General features: G+C 35.9%; 2 protein-coding genes across 3 annotated transcripts; both read left to right on the top strand.

Moving 5' to 3' along the window:
* The first annotated feature begins 56 nt into the window (after positions 1-56).
* LOC136816416 (uncharacterized) lies at positions 57-14,215 on the top strand. Of its 2 annotated transcripts, none has more exons than XM_067072740.1 (6): positions 57-185; positions 7,178-7,273; positions 8,699-8,871; positions 9,588-12,392; positions 12,838-13,404; positions 13,916-14,215. In XM_067072740.1, the coding sequence occupies exons 4-6, from the start codon at positions 9,705-9,707 to the stop codon at positions 13,952-13,954; spliced, it is 3,294 nt and encodes a 1,097-aa protein (XP_066928841.1). In that variant the 5' UTR covers positions 57-185; positions 7,178-7,273; positions 8,699-8,871; positions 9,588-9,704; the 3' UTR covers positions 13,955-14,215. The 2 variants fall into 2 exon arrangements, with proteins under 2 accessions (XP_066928841.1, XP_066928840.1); XM_067072739.1 differs by lacking the exon at positions 57-185 and adding an exon at positions 2,094-2,333.
* Positions 14,216-18,170: 3,955 nt separating this feature from the next.
* On the top strand, positions 18,171-19,837 carry LOC136816419 (uncharacterized). The gene is made up of 2 exons (XM_067072742.1): positions 18,171-18,379; positions 18,760-19,837. The coding sequence occupies exons 1-2, from the start codon at positions 18,206-18,208 to the stop codon at positions 19,534-19,536; spliced, it is 951 nt and encodes a 316-aa protein (XP_066928843.1). The 5' UTR covers positions 18,171-18,205; the 3' UTR covers positions 19,537-19,837.
* Positions 19,838-27,929: the final 8,092 nt, after the last annotated feature.

The following is a 27,929-nucleotide window of genomic DNA, read 5'->3' as shown; positions in this document are numbered from 1 at the left end:
CAGGGGTGTCAGTAATGAAATAAATTATTGCGAAACTAAATCTTAACACAACCCAAAAATTAACAAAACAAAATGATAGCACAGTAAAAAAATTTTGGCTTTGTGTGAGGGGTGTAAAAGATTTAGCTTTAGATTTAGATTTAGCAACTTCGCTGGTGGCTACTTTCCTGCTACTACCGACCGAGGTAAATTTTGTATAATTGTGTAAGTGTAGAATTTCGGTATATCCGGGTCAATTAATTATAGTAAACAAAATCAGAGAGGGAGTGAAAGTCTCTGGATGTAATTATTATATAATTATTTCATTGTCGGCGTCCTATGATATATTTGCGGTCTGCTTTTTACACGATCCGAATGTGTGGTAATTAAAAATCATTTTTACGGCCGTTTGATGAACTAATAGGTCGTCAATAGTAAAGCAAACACACGTGTTCAAATACAGTAGTACTAATGGAAGCTGGTCAATTCGTCCTTACTTTTGTTTTTCCTCGGATCTGTGAAATTCGTAAGCCGAATACGCTAAAAGGTTACAAAACAAGCCGGAAAATCATACTTTTTATATATCCTTTTAAAGACGGAACTATATAACGATGACTAGGGCATCTGAGCAATTAAAACTAAACTTTCCTAAAAAAACAGGCAGCTGTTTACACTTGCTAAACAGCCTGGTAAAAGTGCTTGTCAAATAACAAGAAATACTTTTTTATCCAAATAAAAAAAGATTACTACGCTTGTTGTTATGGGTTGTGTTTTATTTTTCAGAATGGCATGAAGTTTTTTCGTCCGAACGTTCTTGAATATATATTGAACTCTCACGAATGATGAAAAAACAAGAAAAGCACTTTTAGAATGCGGATGCGCAAAATTTTGATTTTGACACAATGAATGAGAATCGACGAAATATGAAAGTTACACGTTTCTTTTATAAGAACAAACTATGTAGTAAGAACATAAGGCTTCGATGGCCAAAATATTAAGAACAAGTTACGAGCATGGTAAGGCTTTGTGGACCAAAAAACACAGGATTTCTTAGGAAAATGGGTAAAATCTGTCACAAAATGGAGAAAATAAGAACATTTTAAGAACATTTTTAGGCTTGAAACCAAAAAAACTAAGAACATTCGAAGGCTTCAAAAGTTCTTGACGCTCTTATAAAAAAAGCGTGTAGATTTCCTGGTTTTAAAATTTTGTGATAGGAAGTTTTAGGAGATTTGAATATTTAAGAATGGGAAGAGAGAATCTTCAGAGTTGGATATATAGCTTTTCCATATAGCTTTTTTTGTTTGGAAGTGAGGGGGCGGGGTGGTGGGCAGAGGGAGTAGGCTTAGGTAAAGGGTTGCGGCTGGAGAGTTCCAGATGCTTTGGAATGTACGAAACTTTGGTAGGAGTAGTGCAAAAACTGAAGGACAAAAATACCGATCGATTTAAAAACATAAGAAAAATCTGAATGTTTTTACTAAAATAAGTGATATTGGATTTACTGCTATAAAAGCATATTAGCGGATAACATAACATAACATAAGAATAGGCTCCAATGGATCAAGGGGATTCCCTGCGAGGGGAAAACCTTTTGAGTAATTCTTTTACTTTTTGGCTTAGTAAAATTCTATTTGTGGGGAGAAAAAGGGAAAGGTATCAAAGATCTGAGGAGCATTTTGGAATCCCATTTCCAGTTTCAAGCTTTTTCTCATTAGTCCTGACCTTTCCTCTTTCAATAATTGGTATTACATTATCAAAAAGTTAGTAACAAGGTATGATCAAAGTATTTTGTGGAAATTTGTTGATTTGTTGGATTTACAAAGATCGCCTGAGAAAGTATTTTCTACATTGAAATATATGACTTCTTTGTAAATTACACATGAAGTTTTAATTATCAGTCAGTCAGTGTGTTTGCTTTCCTTGTAGAAAAACGTTTTTGAATGTTTGATTCTTGAATTGCAACGATTTTGCCAGCAGATTAAACGATGCCCGCCATCAAAATGTGAAAATAATTTCCATTTTGCCACCTTGAGTTACTTTCTGATGGGAGAAAATTATAGAGTACTTTTCACTCTGGCACTTTGATTTATACTCTGAGTTTGACCAACATATTTAGATAAGAAATTAAAAAACGAAATTTCCCGTTGCTGTCACAGAAGCTGTGGACAGAACAATGGTCTACCAAGAGGGGACATCCATTTTCCAATTCAAAGTTGGTGAAGTTATTCTGGCTAAACATCAAGGTGAATTGTATTATGCCAAGATAGTGTCAATCCAGTTGAATAAAAAGATGGTGCGAGTTTTGTTTGATGATGGATCAAAAGATGAAGTCGCTTTCAATAATATTCACAGTGGTAAGTCTTTCCTCAAGCTTCTTACAGTAGCCTGGTGGAGGCAGTGTTTCAAAATTTCGATTTTTGCGCCCCATTTGACAGAAGGAATATTTGTTTTAAAAGTAGCCAAGTTTACCTAGGACGAAAATCAATAATATTCACAGCGGTAAGTCTTTCCTCAGCTTCTTACAGTAGCCTGGTGGCTTGCCAAAAGATTTGGGAAAACTGGAGAGGCAGTGTTTCAAAATTTCGATTTTTGCGCCCCATTAATAAGGAGAAATATTTGTTTTAGAAGTAGACAAGTTTACCTAGAGTAGAAATCGGTAGCTAAAACTTTCCCCTTCTGCCACACTACTGGCTTGCAAACTTCACAGGAAAAAAATTAGAAAGATTCAACGTAACTTTTGTGACAATGGACGGTGAAAACTGTCAAATTACACGTTTTTATAAGAACATTCAAAATCTTTGAAGTCTTCGAATGTTCTTAACTTTTTGAGTTTTAAGCCTAATCTTCTTAATATGTTCTTATGTTTAACTTTTTCCGAGCATTTTTCTTGTTCTTAATATTTTTACCAACAAAGCCTTACGTTCTTATACCTTAAGGGAACTAATTTTTGCGGGAAATAAATTTTGCGGTTTTTGCGGATTTAGGCACAAGCCGCAAAAATTTTCAAATGCGAAAAACAAAGGTCTAATAATTCACAGTACGGCTCTAATTTTCTTTCAAGTGAGAAATCCGCAAAATTAAATTCCCGCAAATATTTAATATTAAATCTTGAACTGCGAACCGCAAAAATTAGTTCCCGCAAAAAATAGTTCCCTTAAGCGTTTGCTTTATTTATAAGAGCAAACTATATAAGATTTCGATGGTCAAATTTTAAAGAACAAGATAAGAACATTTTAAGGCTTCGCGGACTCTAAAACGCCCAATTTCTTAGATTATTGCAAAAAAAAAAAGGTTAAATTAAGAACATGTTAAGAACATTTTTAGACTTAAAAGTCAAAAAGTTAAGAACATCAAAAGGCTTCGAAAATTTTCTCCATGTCAGTCTGGATTCTGGGAGGGTGACTCTTGCATTTCTCAGTTGTTGTCCATAACGCATGATATTTTTACAGGGTTTGACGTGAACCCTTCTTTAGATACCAGGGGTGTGTTTTTAGATATTTCAAAGGCATTCGACCGGGTTTGGCATAATGGCTTGATTTTCAAACTCAAATCTTATGGGGTAACCGGACCTCTGCTTTCCTTAATACGTAACTTTCTTGATGATAGGCATCAGAGAGTTGTGTTGAATAGGAAAATGTCTGAGTGGAAGAGGATCAATGCTGGGGTACCTCAGGGCTCGATTCTTGGTCCTTTATTCTTCTTAATTTACACTAGCCATAACTTTCATTAAGGTGCCACCGCAGCAAAACGAACACATAGAGTTGAATTTGCGTTCAAAAGGAATGATCTTAGCCCTACAGTAATTTTTGTTAAGAGTGACCTCTCATCTGAGACAAAATTCTTTCAAATGCTAACAAATGTGTCAAGGGAGTGATTTACAGTCTACTTAGAGTGACATCCGTGCCTTGCCTTACACGTTTTTTATAAGAACAATTTCATAAGAATACGAGGCTGAAATTTGGCCAAAACCTAAGAACAAATTAAGAAGAATCTGAACCTCAGATTTCAGAAATTACTGAGAAGTACATGTTTCCATTTTAATTAATATTGACATTTAAGACTGAAAAACTCATATAAATTTGAGAGCAGCCCAGCCAGAATCATATGACTTACTGGTTTTTCCTATAAAAAGCGTATATATCTGAAGATACTGCTCTTCATATGTTATTTTACTAATGTACACGTTTAACAACATAAGTGTTCGAATACTTTGAGTAAAGTAATTTTTTTAACCTATGAAGAGCGCTTAATAACTACTTGTGGTATAAAAAGGGAATTTCCCAGAAAAGGGTATTTCCTTAGATTCATTTAACTCTCCAGGGATAAGAAAAAGACAAACTGACATTTCAAAATGAGTAATCAGATCAAAATTACTCCGGAAAAGTCTTTTTGATGATGATAAAACAATAGAGAGACCGTAAGATAAGAATGCTACCGTTAAGCGGAACTAAAATACTGAAAAACGCGCGCAGAATTATGAGATGTTTGGCCAACTTCCTTATGCGTGAAGCTATGAATGCCATCCTCAGAAGCTTTAGGCTTCCTCCGGTGGCAATAAGCAAAAAAATGTTTTTCTTTCCCTCTTTCTGACCAAAGTTGTAAATTAAAATTGATGAGTAAGCAAAAAATGATATCACTCTTATTCAAAATCAAAACCTTTAACATGGCAATCAGGCCAGCTGATGCAATGAAAAGAAAAACTAAAAAAAAGATATCAATGAAATAGTGTCCTCTCGATAGCACATGTGCGATAAAATACGTTAATTTTGTCGCCACAGGCTGTTTTTCATACGGCGGGTACTCTAGGTTTTGCTGTGAAAGCAACTAGATAGATTTTTGTTCGCCCTGACTGCTGACTGTCAGCAATAAAAATCGGTGTATGACGTCGTAACAAGGCGTTCTAAATCTATTCATTTAATCTATTTAAGATTTAGAACGCCATGCGTCGTAACTATTATATCAGAAACTACTTTAAAAAATCTCAGTTGAATTTCGTAAAAAAACTTTCCCAATTCCCTATAGTACGGCCATTATGGAAGGAGCTCAGAATAGAAAAAATAGGTAAAGACATGAAACTTTTTATCTAAATCAACAAGCTCTTGTGGCTGGTCATGACTTATTATAGAAGGGTAAACCTTTTCAACTAAAAAAAGGTTGCTAGAAAAAAAGAATACCAGATGCGATGCAGTGAGAGTGACCAGAAAGTCGGTTTGATGTTTTTGGCCTTATTGGTGAATGGAAAATAAGCCAATATTGTCAGCATCTCATTTCGCTGAAGGAAATCTATATTGCGTATTTCCGACGATAGAACGAGGAGGGGCTCACAAAACACATTGAGAAATCACAGTCGCTAAGAAACAATGAGTTAGGATAGGTTGCTTAGTGTGATTTATGAGTAATTACTTCGTGATTATTATTATTGACTTCACTTAAACATAAAGACACGAGGTGTTAAGAAATTATCTTCAACTAAATAAATGACACGTGTCTGTTGAGAGAGTGGAGTATATTCTGATTTCGCAAAAAGAACTTCTAATTGTGAATTGTGAGAATTAGTTGCTCGAAAGTTTAGCTGAGTGGTGTTGTAAATTGACAAATTACTTGCAATGGTATTTCAAGAAACTTGAAAATTTTGTTGTAGAATTTTCCACGGGAGGACAATTTTTCTCAGATGTATAATTTTCAAGCGCCTTCAGAGGTTTACCGTGCGCGTAGGAAAATTATGAACAGCTCTTATCAGGTTAAGTTCACTGAACTCGGCGTCGTCAAATATTATCAGAAAGCAAAGTTAAGCTAATAGTACCCTTAACAATTACACGGTTTTTTTTTATTAGAACCCAGTTTATAAGAACATTGAGGCTGGAATGCGTCAAAAAAATTAAGAACATCGTAAGAACATGCCCAGCCTCAGTTTGGAAAAAATGACAAGAAAGTACAATTTTTTCTCTTTTCAAGCAGTTTTAACCGAACTTAGGGATGGATTTTCTAAAATCGAGAGTCAAATATTGTCCAAATTTTACCAATTTTAAGTGCTTTTTATTTTGCATGATATTGTCGATTCAGAGTAGTTTGAAAAATTAAAAACTCATTTAAGAACATTTTAGGCTGAAAATTTCTAAAAAAATAAGCACATCCAGGCTCAGCCAAATTTTAGGTGTTCTAATAAAAAAAACGTGTACTCTATTGGTAAATCAAATGATTGTCGTATTGTTAGTCGAAACAATTGACCTGCGACCTCATTTATTTCTTGGATTCAATTACCTTGGCTTTTTCGATTCGATTGATATTTTATTTAGTCACAATTTCTTTTCTGCTGCTAACGGGAATCTCTTAATTCGACTGATTAGTTCAATTAGTTAGCATTGATTGAATTTATTGACTTAATTTGAACACTACACGCTTTTTTATAAGAACATCCAAACTTTTTGAAGCCTTCGGATGTTTTTAACTTTTTCAGTTTAAGCCTAAAAATGTTCTTAACATGTTCTTATTTTCAACATTTTGTGACCATTTTTACCCATTTTCCTTAAGAAATCGGGTGTTTTCGAGTCCGGAAAGCCTTAAAAAGTTCGTAACTTGTTCTTAAAATTTTTGCCATCGAAGCCTTATGTTCTTATATAGTTTGTTTTTATAAAAAAAACGTGTAACATAAATACAGTTTCTAGAACGCAATGTTGTGGTCTGTATTTAGACAGCATTCTCCAGTTTTCTTTAGATTTCATTAAAAATCGATTTTTTTCTATTTTTACCAAAAAAAACTTATCTTATCAGAGCATAATGAATTACGGTTAGAATAAACCACACGCCAGTTCACAGCTTGAAACACTATAAATATTCTCTCCTTCTTTCATGATCAAGTAATCACGCGCACTGCACGCCTTACATGACTTTAAAATTGAAAACACAATTGTAATTTGTTGGGAAAACTTCCCCGTTGAAAGTGTACACTCTTTTGAAAAACAATTAGGTTAAAAAATCAATCAAGCCTGAAATGGTTAAATTTTAAGCAAAAAGTCTCCTTTTTTGTTATCATCCACCTTCCTGGAGAAAACTTTGGACCCCCCCCCCCCCTTTCTTCGGTTTCAGAGTGCATCATCCACCCTAAGAAATAGGGCGGGGAGGGTGGTTCAAACTATAACTATATAAAGGGTTCTTTGAATTAATTTATCATGTTTAATTTTCTTTATTTTCTTTCAAGTCAATGAAACAACATCAGACATAATTTGTGTGATTTGTAAGCAAGACTCGACAGAAAGTGATAACGACATTGTCCTATGTGATAGCTGCAACGTAGGTAAGCCATTCTGCATTTTGGCATAGATCTCCTTGTCTGTACAGACCAAGTATCTACGGCTAATTTTAAAATTCTTTACCGTAAAGGGTCTGTTATTATTGTCTTTTCTCATTTGAGATTTTTCAAACCGACTGAGAGAGAGGAGAGACGATGAGAGAAATGTTGCCTATCGGTCTCCGTACGGGAATTTTTTTTATCAAACAGGCAATGCTCACATAGTGTTCTACTAATACAATAATGACCGGTTAGTGAGGGCTGTGCTGAGAAATATTGCCCGAGGTCAAGTAACGACCGAACTTGCGAGGTTGGTGCCTTGACCGAGGGCAATATTTTCAGTACAGCCCGAAAAAACCCGGTCGTTATTGTATTTGTTAACCGTTTCCTTCAGCTTCGATTGATTTTTAGCGCTTTATCCAGGAAAAATAGCGAAATAAAGCAGAAAAAACAAGCGAAAAGAGATAAAAATTGCTATAATTTCTGACGTCAGAATTAAAAAAATGAGAGAAATGATGTCAACGCATTGTTAATTTTCCTTTGAAAAAGTGACGTCACAATGAATTTTCCTAACGACGGGCAACTCTGGACAATGTAGTAGGCCCGTCGTCATGCGAAAAGAACCAATTGCATTGCGCAAAAAGTCGTGTAGCCCGCTTCGAGAAAGTAACCGGTTAACAAGAAACGATAAACGTGAAATACACGATAAACGTGAGATGAACTGTGGTACAGAATAAAGATCTCGTAATAGCTCCTTTTGGCTAAGAGCAAAATTCTCAAGGTCATCAAAATACATGATCAGCTTTTTTCAGCTTGTTTCAAATAAAATAAGAACTCACATGCTAAGGACACGTAAGATTACGTCATATTTAAGCCTTTCCTAAGAAATGGAATCTGTTTTCTGAACATTGCTTCGTTAATTTGATTTAATAGCATTACAGGCTTAATAAGTTTATGCTAGGCTTTATTTCTTTGTTATTATGATTCGGATAAACTAAATTGAAATTAGTTTTCATTAGATTCAACACATACCGTCAAAATCATGAGATACCGATTACTTTCAAAGGTCAATACTGGTTGACAGTTGTAGTTGTCACAGATAGAATTATTAATGTGGATTCAATCAATTTGAATTATTTATGGCGAAGTAAACCTATTTTTGGTGATATCATCAAAAAGGCCAAGCGAAAGAAACTTTGATTCGGCATACCTACCAAATATTTACTTCCTAATGCTAGTTCAGAGAAAATATCCGTATTTAAGTTGTGTATATAGATACAGCGAAGCAATAACATGTTATAAGCCAATCCGAGTTGAGAAGAAACTTCACTTGGAGAAAATCCCGGGGTGTTGTGATAACGGCATTAAAGGATTTTGAAAGTTTCTGATTATTGTTTTAATTAGTTTTTTACCATCCCTGTTTCACTTTAGGTTACCATCAAAGGTGTCACCAACCCTGTATCGATTCAAGTGTTCTTTTACCAGAGGCTCCATGGGAATGTTGTTATTGTGTTGATGGGAACAGTAATCCGTATGTCCAACAAAATCCCTTCGAAAAAACGATTTCTAATGAAATAGTGAAAACTTCGCAAGATAATAAAAAGGTAGGTAATGAAATGCTTTGGTGATCAGTTAAGTTTTTACTGACGAATCTCTAGGATATCAGAGAATATTTTTAAGTGATCCGTTCAGGGGGACAGACAATTATATTTAATATCGATATTGAATATTGAATATTAAAAAGTTGATATTGCGAAAGATAATCGTGTATTGTGTATCTTATCAACGTGCAAGTTCGCCTAACTTTTCACTATTATGGTAAACATTGTCGCGAGGCCCTTTAAACTGTATTTACAAAACGTCTGAAACTATAATGGTTATTTAGTAAGTCGGTTATGAAATTATTTTATTAAAACCAAACCTTTTATTTCATTAAAGAAAAAATGCGGCTTAGGCTCTAAGATAAGGCTCTTTAAAAAAACTTTTTTAATATTTGTTTGATAAAATTCCAAAAACATACATTCATTTTATTTTTGGATTACCTTTAAGAGCAGGAATTTTAGCAAGAAGCAATTTTGAGGAGGAAAGATTTAGGTGAATGGTGGAATTCGTGAATTCTGGTGTAATTAGGTGGGATTAATTTCGGAGGAATAAGGGTGTTTTTGGTGAAAATCGGAACACAATTGAAAGATTTAAGATTAATTTTACGACACTTGATTTTGGCGAATTTCCCATTTACGAGGTAGTTCACCAAAATTTCTTCTCGTCAAAATTTCATTCCTGAAAGTGCGAGTGTATTTATTTTTTTTTTTGCATACAGGATTTGTGTAACCGAAAAGCAAACCTTGTAGAACCAAAACAGATATTGCCGCTACCAGAAACTGTCGTTAAATCATTTTCAAAGACGTTAGAAAAGGACGAGGAAACTGTCGAAAAAATGACCGACAAAACCGAGCTATTGATAACTAGGTCGGATAAGGAAAACAATAAAATAAACGAAAAAAAGGAACCATGTTGTGATCAACCAATTAAAAAGTCAAGAACTCAATGTCAACATTCGGATGGGTTCACTTTAGAAGAACAGTTAGTGGACAATATCTTGGGTGTTATTTCGTTTGGAGATAACCCTACTGGTGGAAACAGCAGACCTGGTAATCAATATCAGAAAATGAGCAAATCTAACAAACAGAATTTTAAGGTAAAGAAAATTGTTAACAATAAAACAGACAATGACTTGGTGAGCCGAAACCGATACGCCATGGAGTTCCCGAGACATAATTGGTTGTTGGAACGTTTGAAATCTGAGAATAAGATCAACGAAGGCGTCATAAAGGTTGAGGAGAAAAAACTCCAGGAGAAATTAAATAAAGAAAAAGCAGAGGAGAGATTACGTGAAGAACAAAAACAGAAAGAGGAGAAAGTAAAAGCGAAAAAGCTTGAAGAGACTTTACAAAAACGGAAGGAATCTGAGACACGTATTCGACCAAACTCGGCAAAATCAGATTCTGAAATTGAGCAAAAGAAACATACTGATGACGAACCATTGAAAAGATGTTATTCTTATGACCCGATGATTTCAAAAAACCAAGAAGATATAGGCATCAAAATCCTCAGTGTTGTGTCATTATCGAAAGATGCACCGATATCCATCAAGAGTGGTCAAAGTACATCAATGAACCAACAACCAGTCGTCTTCCAACCAAAAATCATACAAAATGACGATCCCGTCGGTACACAAAACGACCGAGTTTTACCTTTCCAACAAGATGTTAATGACGATGACGTCATTATTTGTAATCACAAAGACACAATCAATTTTTCTGGAAATGATTGTGAATCACGAAGTGCGTTCAAAAAATGTGATCGGTTTGACGAGAAGGATATCCAAGTAGTTCGTCTTATCAACAAAGAATCAGAAATATGCATCGGTAATCAACCTACCTACACATCGGACGATTTAACGTCAAAAGCCGACAACCGTCATTCGCCATTTAATCATTCCACCACAGAAATCAAAATACCAAAACCACGAAATTTATACCAAATGCTGACCGACTCTCCACCATCTGTTCATGACGATTTCCAGGAATCAAGAACTAAACAATCACCAAACAGTCCAAATACATCAAAACCAGAACCTCAAACAGGCCTTGTCATACCAGAACCTCAAAGAGACCTTGTCATACCAGAACCTCAAAGAGACCTTGTCATACCAGAACCTCAAAGAGACCTTGTCATACCAGAACCTCAGAGAGACCTTGTCATACCAGAACCTCAAGCACTGGTCAATGAAAAGATCAAACCAAGAACATTGATAGATCTTACAATCCCTGAACCTAGAACTGAGAAAACATCACCAGCACATCAACCATTGACCAAAGGGCAAATCAAACCAAGAGAATCAACAGATTTACCAATGGATCTTATTATTCCTGAGCCTCAGACTTTAACCAAAGATCAACACAAGCTAATGAATCCAACTTCAAGTACTTCAATCGTTATTCCCAAACCACGTTTCATTACCAACGAAGAAAAATTACAAAAACTCTCAACTTTAAAATCATTTATCAAATCGAGAACATTATCTCCAGATACCAAAGAATCAACAGATATACACTGCTCAAAAGATGGACTTTCGAAAGAGATGGTCGATGCAGAGTCAATAACAAATTTACCAGTGCTGTTAGATAAATCAACAACACATACGGCAAAACCGACCCAAAATGATCTCGATCGGACGTTGTCGCCAGAAGAATTAATCAAACCGAGACAGCCACCAATAAAAACAACTTATCAACCATTAAGTAGGGATACGCCCACAACTGTCAACAAATCGACGCCTGCCACCCTCAATAAACCGCCCACATCAACCATCCTCTCAAACCATCCGTACACTCCAAACCGTGATATAAGTGATTTGAAAGACCTCTTACGGAATCCCTTACCGAAATTCCCACCAAAACAATCACTGGTTAGTTCACAATATCAACCACATGATGATATGAGACACGTGTCAAAGAAAATGGGAAGATCAGCAGATTATCCTTTCAATGATGGTAGAGGACTCACCAGAAACATTTTGTATACAAAGCCCAGATCAATGAGCGAACGAGAATTGGTACCCAAACGGTCACAAATGGATGACTACCCATCTCCAACAAGGCAATCATTCAAACGTTCACCAACTACAAGTGATTACCTGACATTGCGCAATCTCCGTCACTCAACTTCTTCATCAATCGAATACGACAACTTAACTTCACTGAAATTCACCGGAAATCCGCATTCTGAAGCTCAAGACTCGAAACAACAAATATGGAACGCTCAACTACCTATCAGACCGATATCACCCGACCGACATTTAACAAACGACACTCGTAAGCGTCTTTACGAACAAATAACTAACAAACAGCCGTCAATGATGCGACTTCACCGGCGATTACCCGATATACCGTCAAAACACCGTCTGACAGAGGAAAGATATCGGAATCAATTCGCTACGCGTGGCAAAGAACCACAACCATCTCTTTTGCGCTCTCCGGATAAATCAAGGCGTGACGTTTATTCATTCATGTCTGATCTCCAACGCAGACACGACGAAGAACATGCAATCCAGAAAAGCAGGGTAAGCAGCTTTGTTTATCATTGAAATTAAAATCGTCTATCTGTTTTTATATACCGTTACTTTTAATGAACTTCTCAGGCGTTAATTCGAGGAGGGGCGTTTAAAAGAATAGGGCGTTTATTAGATAATCTTTCACCAAGGTTGTTTCTCGTTTTCCTTTACTTTCAGTTCAAATATGTCGTTTTAGAGATATGATTTGGTCATGAACGCCCCTCCTTGAGGGATGCCCATTTAAGGGGGCGTTTAATAGAAGTGGGCGTTTACTCGAAGTAATACGATACCTGATAAGAGAAGAGTCAAGGTCAAGTCTATGATGTGATCAAGAAAGAGACCGTTACCCGATCTAGGAAAATTTTTGATAAAAAAATGGCACAAAATCAGTGTGAACTCTATAGAATGGTATTTACATTTTACTCACTAACTTTCCATATCTAATCCTCTTCAGGTAAGAGGAGATCAGATCCCTTCACCGCCTGACACAACAAAGAGACGAACCAGACTCGCTGCTGAACCTTTTACTCTCCGTTCACCGCCCTCCAAACAGCAAAGCTCACCGCCCTCTTTCGAAAATCACCCGGCATACAAAATGCAACGCTCACATCCACGAAACGTAGAACGCATTCAAAGAGACACTTTGCCGTACAGAGAAAGTCCAGAATCTGAGTTGAACCTAAGAGAAGTTATGCATCGAGAAAAACAATCGGGACTTATCGACAGGAGAAGTCGTCAAATAGTAAATGCGAGATACAATCCTTACGATTTCAAGCACGATCGTAATAACGATTCAGACGATAGAAAGCGATTCTTAGAGACTTTCCACCACAAATATCCACTACAAAAGGGTGTCTTTCTTAATAGTTTCAGACGTGAGACTACATTTATAGACAAATACCTTGTTGATGGAATGGAGAAGAAACGTACGCCAAGAGACCGATGCAGGTCTTGTCAGAAAGAAGCAATCTTTCTTTGTTCTGGGTGTCGACAAGTATGGTATTGCTCAAAACAATGCCAGGTGAGGGGAATTAATCATTTACTCATTTTTCTCAGAAACTTCTTAAGGCTTTACAATTAAAGGAAAACAAGAGTCATATTTCGTTCGGCATTTTACTGTTTATCATATCGGAGCAGCCGTGTTTTTATGTTATGTTGTTTACCACGTTAAATGTAGACTTCATTACTACATGGGGCGTGTGATTTTGAATTTTCCCAAACTTGTCAACAGTTGCAGGATCCCGACATAGGGATTAGGTTTTGGAAATGTACCATTTTGATGTTTCCCAAACATTGGGATTTGATGATTTTTTCCTGTATTCACTTTGGCTCAAAGATTTCAGTATTGCGTTATATACTCAAAAATATGACTTTTTTACCCAGAAGACCTTGTCAGTATAATGCCGTTTGCACCTTTTACCACGTTAAACATACGTAGATTTTCATTACTACACTTTGGCTCAAAGGTTTATTTATTAAGTCTTGAAGTTTTTATAACATAAAATTGAATATCACATTTTTGTTCATTTTAGCACGATGATTGGACAAGACACATGGATTCTTGCAACTGAATGATCGTTGGAGATTTCAACTCAACGGGTGAGCCCTCCATCAAAGTGAAGGGCGGTTAGACAATTTCTGGCAGTTATATTAAGCCAATGGATGATCGGGACTAGAAGATATTTTATACATGTCCAATTAAAACTTTCATGAAATTTGACGGCTTGACAATGAATAAATCTAATACAGTATTTTTTACTTTATACAGATGTTTGTAAATACGTATTTATGTTTTTAAGAAAAAATATTTTTGATTTTTTTTCGCATTTAAATCTTGTGAGAGCTCTTCTTGGTTTACTATCTACGTACCGGAAAGTCTGGACCACGTACCATGCCGTCCTATTTTTCTCGATATAAAACTCGAGAAAAATCGAGAATGACAGTTTTTAATTAGTTGGGTCAATGTGGATTTGAGATAAAAAAATGTTGAGAAATGGATAGAGTGATCAGATGTCACCAAAATCTTAAACTTTAGTATTTCGGTAAACTTTTTAGAAAACTATGCCGATCGGACGTAAACAAAACCTTTGTTTGTTTCTTTATTTTGTCTTTTTACTAAATTTTCTTCCCTAGTGTTTATCGTTCTAAGGTTTAGGAATCAATAAGAAAAACAAAGTTCAATCAAGCTTTTAACATGGCAAGAAGGTCATATTACCTGGGAGGTTAGTTAGTCCTATTACTTATGGTTACCCCAAGTTTCTTTTCATTTTGGTAATTTGTAAAATGCTTGATTATTCTGTTCTAAATGTTATCTGTTCCTTTATTATAAAAGTCAACACATGAAATCATCTCTCCGTCCTGCAGTTATTTGAATGTCTGTTTTGAATGTCTCTGTATAGCACAAAAGGGAGGTCAACGTTATCGTATCAAGTGATTGTTATTTTGATAACTTTTCAAAAACAAAAACAACGAGCTAAAGTTGGTTGGCTGACTTAATAAACATTTTTATCAACCAGGGGGGGTACTAAGGTAAAAAGGAGTACGGGGATGTGCCGCTGGTCAGAATACCTTTTTTCACCTCCACGAGTCCTTCGTAGGGTACCTTTTTAGGGGAATTTCACTTTGTCACTTAACAAAAAAAAAACGAGTCCCAGTCCATTTTTCGAACTTCAGCAGCACACCCCGTCGGACGGCAAGAGTAGTACCCCCGGACCTATCAAATTGTTAAGTTTTCCTCTTGAGAAAAACTAAAAAGATTATGTAACATCTCTTTTTTTTTGTGATCGAACGTAACTCGAAAAATTTTCCTTGAAATTAAAGATAATTTATTGCACGTTCTCTTATAAGAACAAAAGGCTTTGATGCCAAGATATTAAGAGTAAAACTATAAATTTCTGAGGAAATTGCACAAACTTTTCACAAAATGGTGCAAATAACAACCGAAGGCTTTTTGTGAAGTCCTGTGTTTACAATTACTTGCGAAATTTCAATCTTATCTCGTAATCTACGCTATATAATTGCCAGGAGAGGGTTGGAGATTCAGTTACAACTTGGCACGCGACTAGATTATTTTTACCTACAAAAATGTTTAGATTTTTAAAACGTTATTTAAACATTGTTATCATAAAGCTTTTGTACATTATAACTGGATGGCTGCCATGTTTCAAGCGTCATACCTACTCTTAACTGTTTGAAAAATAACACACTTGTCGATGATGCGTTGAGGGGACTTGAAAACCGTTAAATGTTTTCCTTCGATAAAGCAATTCACCTTAAATAACTGAGCAGTAATATTTTCCTTCGATACGAAGTGGCAATGCACCTCAGATAACTGAGCAGTAATGTTTTCATGCCGATAAAATGTTACAGAAGTGATAGTGAGGGGTGAGGGGTCTTTATCGGACCCTCCCATTTATAAAATCCCTCCGACTTATTCTTCGAAAAATTATATTCCTGGATCAAGCTATATTCACCATCTTTGATCAAAGTTTTTTTTGAATTGGTACCCGCAAAGTACCATTGCAGTATTAAACATTAACGTCTAACGGCGCTACATCATCAAAAGTATTCTAGGGAAAGTGGACCTAGCGCTCTCGATGCATTTACACTGCTAAAATATGCTGATGCCATCCCAAATTTTAGTATCTTCACTGGATTTTCGACCTGTAAACAATAGAATACGAAATCACTCATTTTCGTACCCAGAACCCGATTCTCACTTATTTTTTACAATTTCGATGGTCGTAAGAATCGATTTGCTTCATCCTATATTAAAAATCAAATTGTCATGGAGACTCTAAAAACTGGTGATAACTGGTGATAATCCAAACTGGAGATAGGGATGTCAAATCTGGCAAAGGATAATTTTATTATCAGTTAATGTAACAAAAGTGTTGGCAAAGTACCAATTAATCATCAAATGTAGGAGTACACGTTTTTTTTTTATAAGAACAAATTATATAAGAACATAAGGCTTCGAGGCCCAAAGATTTAAGAACATTCTAAGAACATTCTAAGGCTTTGGAGACTTAAAAACATGCATTTTCTTAAGAAATTACATCAAAATGCTCAAAAAATGCTGAAAATAAGAACATTTTAAGAACATTTTTAGGCTTCAAATCCAAAAAACTAAGAACATCCGAAGGCTTCGAAAATTTTTGACGTTCTTATAAAACAAAAGACGTTCAGAAAATAGGATGTAGCCTTGACACTGATCTGACATCAAGAGTTCGTTGACAAGGACGCGAAAGTTTTGGAATTGTCAAAGACCAAACCTTAAATGTCTCATTTCCTGCCCTTCAAAGACTTCAAAAAATAAGTCTAAACAAATAAGAATGGTTAATAAAAAGTAGAACACAAACGGGGGAGAGTGTTGACATTTATATAAGGAGACATTGTGGAAGCAACACTCTCCTTCGTCGTTGGTAAACAAAAATTTCTCATCCGCAAAACTGAACAAAATGATTCAAAATTTGGTGAATCAAGCGAAATTTATTCGGCGTTTATTGTTTGAGCAAACAAGGACAGGAATGAATGAATTCTTTGTTGGTGAACCTTTTTGAGGTTGGAGTTTCAAAGAAAGGTCCCTGGGTGAGCTACGAACGCTGTATTGTTATGTGTTGGCCAATCACATGAAAGCTTTGAAAGATGTCCAACCGGAAGCAGGATGAGAGGTCTCTTGAGAAAGTTACATAAACAGTGAAACACGTTGACACTAAGCTGTATATGAAAATAAACGAACGAAAGGGGTCGCAAAAAAAGTTGATGAGATGAAAAGTAAGTGGGATCAGTTAGGAAGATGTCAAGTGATTAACAATGTCTGTCACAGCTCTTTAACAGATGTGTGAGACGTGTGTGAACTTTGGATAGTGAAACTTTTCTATTCATTTTGTGTTATTCAATTTTCCTTTTTGTATTTTGATCTACGTTTTGTCATTTCAAGAAACTGATTGTAGCTGGAGGGTATTGTGGCCAGTGGTGCTGGTTGGTATGATGATACAGATTGTACAGGGTGTCCAGAAAAAAGTATAATATCAAATCAGGTCTTGAGTATTGATTTCTTGTGTGCTTTGTATGTATTATGGCATATTAACAAAAGAAAAACAGAGAAACACTTTCTAAGGGGACACGAGAAGTTTTTTTCGCGTTGGTGCAATGCAACATGCTCCATCCCACCAACCTGAAACGCTTTCAAACGTCTCCACCCCATTTTTTTTTCTACCAATAAAAGTGAAATCTCAAATTGATTTTCATTTGATTCTTGTTCAAAAAGCATCCACTGTGCCGTTGAGATGACTTAACTTCTCATTTCCGGGAAACTTTGGCTCATATCTAGGATCTTTCTGCTGTTTTTTCCGGGCATACCGGGATCTTTCTGCTGTTTTTTCCGGGCTTACCGGGATCTTACGGCTGTTATTCCGGGCATACCGTGATCTTACGGCTGTTTTTTTCCGGGCATACCGGGATCTTGCCGCTGTTTTTCCCGGGCATACTGGGATCTTACTGCTGTTTTTCCCGGGCATACCAGGATCTTACCGTTTTTTTTCCCGGGCATACCGGGATTTTTCTGCTGTTTTTTCTATGCAAACCAGAATTTTTCTGCGTGCAAATGCGTAGACAATACGCAACGGTGCTGAGGCTGACCATGTAACAAGTTGAAGCTACTTTTTTACATTACCCAGTGTTTCCGTTATAAAGTCGCAACAGGAAAGTTTCTCCAAAAATGAGAAAGTTTTGCCATTCTACGGTAATGTCTTTGTCCTATTCTTATTCCTTATATTATTTACTTATAAAATAGGGTTTGAAAAACACAGTAACAAAAAATGAGGCTTACCATTTTGGCGTTGTTGGTGGCGGTTGTGGCTGTCGAATGTAAACTAGGTGACATCAAGAAAAACCTAAAGAAAGGAGAACAAATTCAAAATGTGTTGAAGATTTTCACTAAGAAGATGGACAAAGATGATAAAGTCTGCAAACCAGTCGCTCTTTATCCTACCGTAAGTCATTGCTTTCCGTAAAACAGCTACCAAAATAATGAGAAAATCCGCACTGAGACTTTGAAGAAAATTATCCCTTCTGTGGTAAAAACATCTAAAAATTTCATCTCCAATATAAAATCCTATAACATTTGGAATTTCAATTGAAAAGCTTATATCCGAACCGACTGAAAGGGTTCTATCATGCACACTCTGAGAGAATTATTCAGCTCCTGATAGACAGCCCCAGGCTTTTAGGTCTTACTAGGAGTTTTACGCTCGAAACGAAGGAAGATATGACGTAGCCTAAGAACTTACTTGATTCAGAGATAAGAATCAAGAGTTTGATAGTTTAGAAGTTTCATGTATGCAACAATCTCAAATCGATTTATTCCTTTTAGGTTATGCTTCTTCAAAATGCAAGTTTAAGAGATCTGATGACATTAAAGAAATGCTTCAGCAAAATCGACCAAAAATGCGCACGCAGACGTCGCCCAACACTATTACGACGACGAAAGACACGCTCGGAAACAGTCGGCAAATGTCGGTATCGTATTGTCGGAGCTGGAAGCAGTAACGACGGTAAAACATACTTTACACCAATCATCTTCAAGCAAAGAAGAGGTCTTCGAGTCACTGGAAAGAATGCTACAATCTGGTTAAGCGAGACACCAAAAACACCTTTCACCAAACTAGAAGAGGCTTCTGGGTACAGCATTGCAACCTGGGTATATTTGAAAGTAGCTGTTCACCAAGCAAGAAAAGTTAGGAAAGGTAAAAGATCACCTTTTGAAAGGCTTTTAGATGCATTGAAGAAGTCAGCCAAGAAAAACAAGAGAAGCAAACCTTCGACAAAATGGGTCGATCTTTATTTGGTTAACGCCCAATTGGATGTAAAATCTGAGGTAGCTGAAAAGCAACTCGAAATCTTGTTCGATAACTTGAAAGAAAGAATCACAGGGGAAGCGAAGTCTATCGTATTGACCCTTAGCACACCGGCTGAGGGAAACGTCACTCAAATCCTCTCAGAAGAAGGATTCTTAGACGCACGTAAAACAGCTCGTTCAGCAAAGAAGGGTTCAGGTGAAAATAGTTCCGTCTACATCAAAAACTTGCAAAGTATTTACAGCAAGGACACCAAATCCAATGGAGTACTATCTTCTTTACTTTACCAATGAAGAGATCGATTCTAACACCATTTAAATTAAGTTAAGTCGAGCGACTGTAAAAACGCTCGAAGTCTTTAGTAGGTGAATAGGACTGGCACTGTCCAGCCAAAGTGGGGTAGGCGTTCCTCAAATCCCACTTGAAGAAGTAAAGAATCTCTATAGGCGATCGAACAAAGACATCGTTGATTAAGAACGAAAGACAAGCTTTGAATTAATGAGATGGGTGGAAATAATATTTTTATACCACTAGAACATTGTACATAGATATATTGTAATTTGATTTGATATTATCAAACTGATTAGACAAACAGTCATTTAAAACTGCTCTTTAAATATTATTAAGGTCCTCAAAACCGTTTTGTCAGACGATAGGCAATTGGCTGAAATATTTCGCGTAGAAGTGTAAAAGAGAAAATGCTCCGTTGTGTTTTGTTTTCAGTGTTAGGTTAGTAGTGGGGTCGTTTAGCATAATTTACGGGGAAAAAAATATAAGATCTATCCACTTTTCGCCACATTTTGGTCTAAAATTGACCATAAATAGTATCTTCTGCGTGAATTATCTTGAGTTAGGTAATGAAATCGGCTATACCCGTTTAAAAGTCTTCTATATAGTTTTCCGAGAGCTTTCGAATGGTATACTTGATAATGTCTGAAAATGAGTTTGAAATTGGGTTTTGGCCGGGGAAAATATAAATTGCCCAAAAAAGGGATGTTCCACCAGTGGGATTTTAGGGGATATTTTCCTGATGTATAAGCATCCTATAGAGAAGGTCTGGAGAAAGTTTCAGCTAGATCTTATTTTTTTCCCACAAACAGCCTGTATTTTTGTAACAAAACCACACTATTAGATTTTCTATTTATAGCTTATTTATTAGATTTTCCATGGAATTACTCGATCAGCAGCCCTTTTTTGAAGTAACAGGCTTTTTTTATGAAAGTCTAGGGCTTTAGGATTTTGAAACACACGGTCCAATTTTTTTCACGACTTTTCTGTATTAATATTTCAATTGGTCTATTTTCTTTTTCACTTTTAAATATCTAATTTTCAAATATTCAAAGCTATTCAAAGTCTTGAACGTCGGCCCAAGATGACTAATGTACTCCTAGCATAAGAATAGTTTTACAAGATACTCTTGATTGTGGTAGACTTTAGCAATGCAAGATCTTTCTTTCTTGAAAAAATTTATTTTAATTGCAGTTTCAATTGGACTTGCTTTCAAAATACATAACTCTACAATTTTTACTTTTCTTGAAAAATCAGCTGGGTAAAAGTAGCAAAAACTTTAGATTGTTTTCTTAAACCATTAAATTATCTTATTGAATTTTTTCCTTGAAAAATACAAGAAATTGTTTTGGTCGATTTTCCTTGAAAAATACAAAAATTTGCTTTAGACTGCTTTAGATTTTTTCCATTACCAAATACAAGAAAGGTGAAATTTTTCACGGTATTTTTCCTTTGAAAATACAGGAAAATGTTTTAATCAATGTTCCATTCAATATATACAAGAAAATATAGTTGTTCATTTTCCTTGGAAAATACAACAAATCATTTACATATTTCCCTTAAGTTAGAAAGGGAAATACATTTAGTTTATAAATAATGACGGCGAGCGAAGCTGCTTATTTATCACGGTAAAGAGTCGTCTCGGACGACGCCGGGACGGCTAGTTCTATTATAATTATCTTTGACACAATACACTCGTAGTAGTGTGTATTAAATTCAGATGGGCAACACTTTTGATACATAAAAGCTTTAATTTTCAATACATTTTTAAAATCTGCGTCGTTTGATATGATTTATAGGCATTTGAAGTAAAACTTAAACTACTGGAGCATCTGAAAGTCAAATTTTCGATGGAATCACCGGTTCTAGAGGAGTTAGAAGCTCGTAACTGACTTGAATGGAAGGGTGCCATTTTAGATTTTGCAACAAATTATCAGTTATTTGAATCAAAGACGGGTTATTCATAAAAATATTAGCCGGGCAGGATGTAGAAAAGCTGGGAGGGAATTTTGTCCTTGCGGGCAGGTAAAAAGTCGAAGGGGGCTCGATGTCATAATACTCAACACCACTTCCACTTAAAAAAATCAGCCATCAAAGACGGAGAAAACGCATATATATAAACATTCAACGTCTCTTGGAGAAATCATTTCACAAACCTAATGACTCCCAACCTATAGTTACCTCCTCCAAAATTAGGGAAAGAAGAATGAGAGGTTGACTGGTCAATGCCATCGATACAATGATGAAATTGCTTCAATGCCATTGATACAACGATGAAATTGCTTCAATGACATCGATACAACGATGAAATTTCTCCAATGCTTGTGTTGTTGCAACCAAACAGAGCAGACCGGGGAAGAAAGAATCACACGACACAGGCTGCACAATGACTAGCCCCAGGTCCACTTAAAGCTTTTTTATAGAATGAATGGCGCTGATAAGTGGCCCTGCGTAATTTGGCAGACTCCATATTTTGGCTATGCTTGAGGTGGTATCAAATACATGCCACTAGATCCAGTCCCTTTTTGGAGAAAAAACAAACAGAAAACAATGACCAATAGAATAATTTCTTTCAAATTTTTGAGGTATTTACAGGCTTTTATTATAGTTTCAAAAACTTTGTTGGGATTTTAGAATATATTTTATTGATTTGTTGTTTTCTTATGATTTTTGAAAACGAAAGTGAAAAAAAATTCAAGATGGCGATATCCTCTAGTTTACTTCACTGGACTCAGCGCCATCAAAATCAACAGAGAGCAAAGTTCAGTCAGAAGTTGACAGGAGAATTAGGGAGGAAAGAATACATGAAGTCCAAACTTTTGCCGAACGGGTAGGTAGGTTTTGTTCAATCGCCAGCTAAATATGCTAAAAACGGTCAAAATTTGGGCCGTTTTGGCTAGAACAACTATCAAAATTCAAATTTCTTCTACTAGCCTCCTCAGTATTGGTCAAGATCCATAGTTTTTCCCTAGGTAATAACACGAGGCTCTTCGTTGACTTATTAACGGATTTAAAAGAACGTCCCACAGCATTCAGTAGTAAGCCTACATACTTCCGATTACAAACAAATCAATACCACAACAAGCTTTCAAAGAAAAATCCATTCAATGAATGAAACCTAATTATACTAAAGCAAGATCTAAAAATAATTATCTTTTTTTCCATAATTAGTAACATCAGTGAGGGGTCTTGGGTGTTATTGTGGTTGTTAAAACAAACAGATGATTTCAATCCTGGAGTCAGGAAGTAGCTCCTAAATTTAGCACAAGTGTGTGTATATCCTGTGTGAAGATTCAGACAAAGTAGAATCGAGTTAGGCTCAAACACATCAAAAACGTCCAAAAAGATCCAAATTCAACACAAAGTACTATATACTGTTTTGGATTGGTCTGTAAATAAGTAAAAAAAGCAACTAAGTCAACTGTTCGTCGGGGCTGATTGACTGAATTGAGAATGAATTGAGACTCTCACAACTCAATTACCTAAATTCTCATCGAAATACTTTAATTTTCCCTGCCATTATCCGGCCCACTGGCTAAAAAAATTCGGCAGGAACTTATTTGGGTCAAGTTCTCCTCAAGATTTATCTTTTTTTTGTCATCCGCCAAATTAATTCCAGCTAAATCTAAATTATTGTATTTACCCCCCTGATGTGTGCAATTTCAAGCCTTTGCAGGCTTTTTCTCATTCAATAACGTTTTTTCCGCGTTTTTTGCCCAAAAATACTGCCTTAGTCTAGCAAGCTAGATAATACTTATTCAGACACAGTAGAAATAAAGCAAAAAGTAATGGAGGGAACAATCTAGTTTATACAAACTAAATCCTGTAACAATAATTGTATTATTACATAACGCCTATACTACTGTATTACACGTATTATAAACGACTCCAGTCTATCATCTGCCAAATTAAATTTTTTGACAATCTGCCGAATTAAATTTCCGCCAAAATTTCTTCCTTTAACGTAATCTATCGATGAATGACAAAAAGTCCACAAAATTCATCGATCAGACCGGTTTAAGTTTAAGTTTAAGTTCTCTTTTTAACAACTCTCTAGAATGCAAATACCAGAACGCTAAGGGTAAAGTCAGAATGACAAGATTAGTCGCATATTCTATATCAAGTTGTGTCAAAATGTCCGAATCGAATTCATGACAAAGATTCAAAGTTTGCAAGAAGGAACTCTTGATTTTCAACCCATAGATAAAGTTTATAAGAAAGCTTAGGTGACGTCAATCGTTCCGATTTCTTAATCTTAATTCAAATCCTTTCCGTTCTATAAACACTTTATGAACTTCTTGATAAAAATCGTTTAATCTTCCTAAGATTTCAAGTAGATCTGCATTAGCATTAGATTTTTAATGAGATTGCATCAAATTGTTTTTATCGGAGGATATTCGATTTTCCTTCGGTAGAAAAAGCATTCAAACTGGTAAAGGCCATTCATTTCGTTGTGAAGAGTAAACAATTTCATACCTTCTTAATCAACCTTGAACTGAAGTGTTGGGAGAGCCTTATGACAAATTTTACTAACCAGGCATCTGCGAACGTTACATTCTAGGCTGGGGTCGCTGAGGTCCCGAGGTTCATTTATTTTAAAACAAACGTGGAGTGATCATGTAGGTCAGGGTGTTTTATTTAGAATTTTCGATTATTGTTCTCAAAATATCCATTAAACTAGAGTAAGACTAGTAATCATGGTTGCAGGGGACAAAGCTCCGAGAAGGGTCATTATTACTTCTTTTTGGTGCTTTTTTCACATCGCCAAAACCTCGCCATCCTTTTTTGTAAAGAAGAATGGTAATCTTTTAATAAAAAAACTCAGACCTCAGTTTTTACTCAAAAGCTCAAAGGCAAAGTCAGTCTGGCAAAAAGCCATTTTAAGGCATAGCAGAGCCGAGAAGCTAAAAGTCGAAATTTTCTCTTCCTCCTAAGCCATTATACTTTTGAGCCCGTCACTTTCGATATAGCTGGGAGACTTGTCTACTCTGTTCGTGTGGTTTCGAAGTTAAGCCAATGTGTTCTGATAAAATGATTCTTATTATAGCGGTAACGCATGTAAACGCGTGTCAAACTTGTAAGATTGCCAAATAACGTAATAGGGTTTAATTATAAAACTGTAATTACGTCCTAACCGAAATAAATCTACTAGAATTTGTTGTAGAGGGATATTTTAAGATCAAAAATACAGTGGCTGACGCACAGAAAAATATGAGGAGTTAAAATTGTCTTCAAAACTGCGTATCTAACATAGTAACACTGCAGCGTTGGAATGGATATCAATTTAAACTCCATTATTAAATATTTCCTATCTATATAGTTAAATATTTCCTATCTATATAGGAAATATTTGTTAAAACGGTAATTTTTCTCCTTCTCCTTCTTCAAGTCTAACGCCGGTTTTGGTCAATTTCGTGAGTTTGTACATGAGTCTCTTTTTAAATCAAGCTCCGGCGGTAAAAACAGTAGAATGTTCTTTTTTCGAGGCGGAAGACGTCATTTTTTCGAAAAACGTCTGTGATAAATACCCGTACGGCTGCTCTATTCTCCTTGTCGATCGGGCAACGTCGGGCGTTTCAGAAGCGTATTGTTGATCGGACCATACTGCTTTGTTTCTAACTGTCAAAACAAAGATGGCAGAAAATAGACAACAACTTTTGCTCTTTCGCTACTTTTCTTTGGTTTTTATCCATTTTATGCTTTGAAGAGTTGAATTGGATCATGATTTTTGTACGATTGTCACAAGGAATGGTCGATAATGAACTTTTCTTAATATTCCTTTCTGGATTTGATCTTTCGTTTACATTCTGTTGGTTTGGAATTAGCTGGAATGAGAGATATACAATCTCTTGATGGTCTTGGAAAAACAGGACATTTTATCAACTTTCACAACAAACTAACTTCAATTTTGTTTGTATATTTACATAAATCGTACAAAGGCAAGTGACTGTGAATAAATCTGACAATGTTATACCTGAAAAATTACATACTTGCAATATGAAAAAAGTTTGCACCCAACACGAATGCAATGGCCAATGCCGCGACACAATGCAACAATGGGAATGGTTGATGAACTGATTTTAGCTAAAAATTTAAACATGGAGCAAAATTGACTGGTTAATGATTGAATTTCCCTTGGTGTTTTTATCTACAACAATGAATTAACTGCTGGTTAGTGACAGTGAGTGAAAACTCGTTGCGGTTATAAATTTCAAAGCTGATAACCGGATCCGGAACACCACGGCCCCAATATGAAGAATGTTATGTTATACTTCTTAAAGGGTTTATTGCATTGAATATGGATGTGAATAATTTGAAATCACCTCACATGTACAATTAAAATTTTTCTTGAACTTGGAGATTTTCTTCCCCGTGTGCATTTTAAAACGTGGAAAACTTTAGTTGTGAATTTAGAGATCTTTTGCAACGTGTGTTTTGATCATGGAAACTTTTGTCGTGAATTTGGAGATTTTCTTACCGTCAACTGCTCCAACTTGGGACTAGCTGACAAAACATGGGACGGCAATTTGGCCACCATTTTACCGAACCTCCAAAGTCATTTGATTTGAGTTAATGAACGGCGTATTAAAAAAAAAACACGATTTCTCTTTCACACTGCGTAGGCTTTTAAATCGAAATATGAAAAAAATCCGTAGTGGAATACACGCGAGTGTCTAGATCGAACATGAACAAATTAGTGGCAAAACGATGGAGCGTTTGACGTCACTCGCGCGGCAAGTTACAAACGCGTTATTTGATAATCCCATCGGGCGATAGGCGGTTCGGCGGGGGGCGCTCTCTAATTCTCCAATCGGCGCTATCAATGAAAGTTATCGTGACATGTTATGAAAGGAAGTATGATTGATAAACTTGGTGAAACAAATTTGTTGTCAAAGAGATTTAACAAGTAAGTGAAAATACAGACCAGATATCAAACAGTCCCATGTTTCGACCAATCATCCCAAGTTAAAGCAGTTGACGGTATGTACATTCAAAACGTGGAAACTTTTGTGATAAATTTGGAGATTTTCTTACACGTACATTCAAAACGTGGAAAACTTTTGTCGTGAGGTTGACATTTTCTTCCACATGCATTTAAAAAATGAAGAAAACTCAAGTGATTTTCTGGAATGACAATTTTTTTTTTTCTGACATTTTTTTGGAAATTTTGACTGTTTCCAAGTACAGTTGACGCTCTCTAATTCGACGTTCTACTATTAGATAGGCTCCCTTATTCGATGAAATTTAAATTCCCCGTCAACAAGAAACTCTCATAAACGACGCTCCCTTATTCGATAAGCTACCTTATTCGATGAAAATCCAATTCCCCTTGAAGATCGAATTAGAGAGCGTCAACTGTATGTGACATTTTTTGCTTTTGCAGCATGCTTTTGGAAATCATAAAACGGCTTCTGTTAGGGGAATTTTTTTTTTGCATTTTGTCGGAAAATATGAAATTACTTCCCTGTTTTAAAAGATTTTTACTTTTTAGCACGTACAGTATTTCAAAAAACTCCAAAAGTTACTTCAAATTTTTACATTTTTTACAATATTTTATATATGAAAGTATAATGCAAAATATCATTTTGATCTCATTTTGAAAATATATAAAATTTTCTTTGGTTTTCTTACTGTGAAATATTCTCCTTTTTATCATTCTTTCATTTGAAATATTTGATCAGCGCTTAAAATAATAATTATATAATCAGGTCTTTTGATGTGTTCAACAACACTCTACTTGGCGGTGCGACGCCGGGTGACCGCTAGTATAATACTAAAATCCATTTAAAGTCCACCTAACAAAAATTAAAGTTCCAGCATTGTCGTTCTCACTCGGGTTCAGCTTGGATATATTCCATGATCCGTAGCTTTGAACCTACAGTCATTTTATGAATAATCCTGTAAATACTGGCAATTACATAAATGGAATTTTGAAATTCTTAGGGACTTGTGTTGCTTGATGTTATCTGAGATTTAAAGCACTTTGAAATCTTTTGAGGACATCAATTATTATTGCCACCATAGCGAGCGCAGCGAGCGGAGGTGGCTTTCATAGCTTCACGCAAGTAATATTGGACTGGAATCTCAAAATTTTGCGAATTGTTTTGTTGTTGTTGTTGTTGTTGTCGCGTAAGCATATCCGTAGTTAGCCTATTCCGTAAATGTTCGGTCGGTTACTGCTCGGTTTTCCCTAGACTAGCGGGCCTGTGGTCTTTAGCCTGCAAACCTTTTGTTGTTTACGGCAGACGCCGCGGGCATTTTACCGTGCTTTTAGCCGTGGATTTTATTTATTTTTATCCGCTTATATAGAATTTTCTCTTTTGAATGTTATCTGATATTCCGATGGCGTATTGGCGGCCGCCCACGCTAAAGCTCTAAAGGAGCGGACCAATATACC

The sequence above is a fragment of the Clytia hemisphaerica genome, unplaced genomic scaffold (assembly GCF_902728285.1).
Source record: "Clytia hemisphaerica strain Z4C2 unplaced genomic scaffold, Clytia hemisphaerica genome assembly, whole genome shotgun sequence".
Lineage (NCBI taxonomy): Eukaryota > Metazoa > Cnidaria > Hydrozoa > Leptothecata > Clytiidae > Clytia > Clytia hemisphaerica.
The sequence above is the reverse complement of the archived record's forward strand: the minus strand, read 5'-3'. Positions and strand labels throughout refer to the sequence as shown.

What these genes read in the sequence shown, in the direction of transcription:
- LOC136816416 (XM_067072739.1), top strand. Translation starts at nt 2,153, where the DNA reads ATGGTCTACCAAGAGGGGACATCCATTTTCCAATTCAAAGTTGGTGAA. An exon ending in TTTCAATAATATTCACAGTG is followed by an intron (nt 2,334 to 7,177) that starts GTAAGTCTTTCC and finishes TTTTCTTTCAAG; the next exon opens with TCAATGAAACAACATCAGAC. An exon ending in ATTGCTCAAAACAATGCCAG is followed by an intron (nt 13,405 to 13,915) that starts GTGAGGGGAATT and finishes TGTTCATTTTAG; the next exon opens with CACGATGATTGGACAAGACA.
- LOC136816419 (XM_067072742.1), top strand. Translation starts at nt 18,206, where the DNA reads ATGAGGCTTACCATTTTGGCGTTGTTGGTGGCGGTTGTGGCTGTCGAA. An exon ending in CAGTCGCTCTTTATCCTACC is followed by an intron (nt 18,380 to 18,759) that starts GTAAGTCATTGC and finishes TATTCCTTTTAG; the next exon opens with GTTATGCTTCTTCAAAATGC.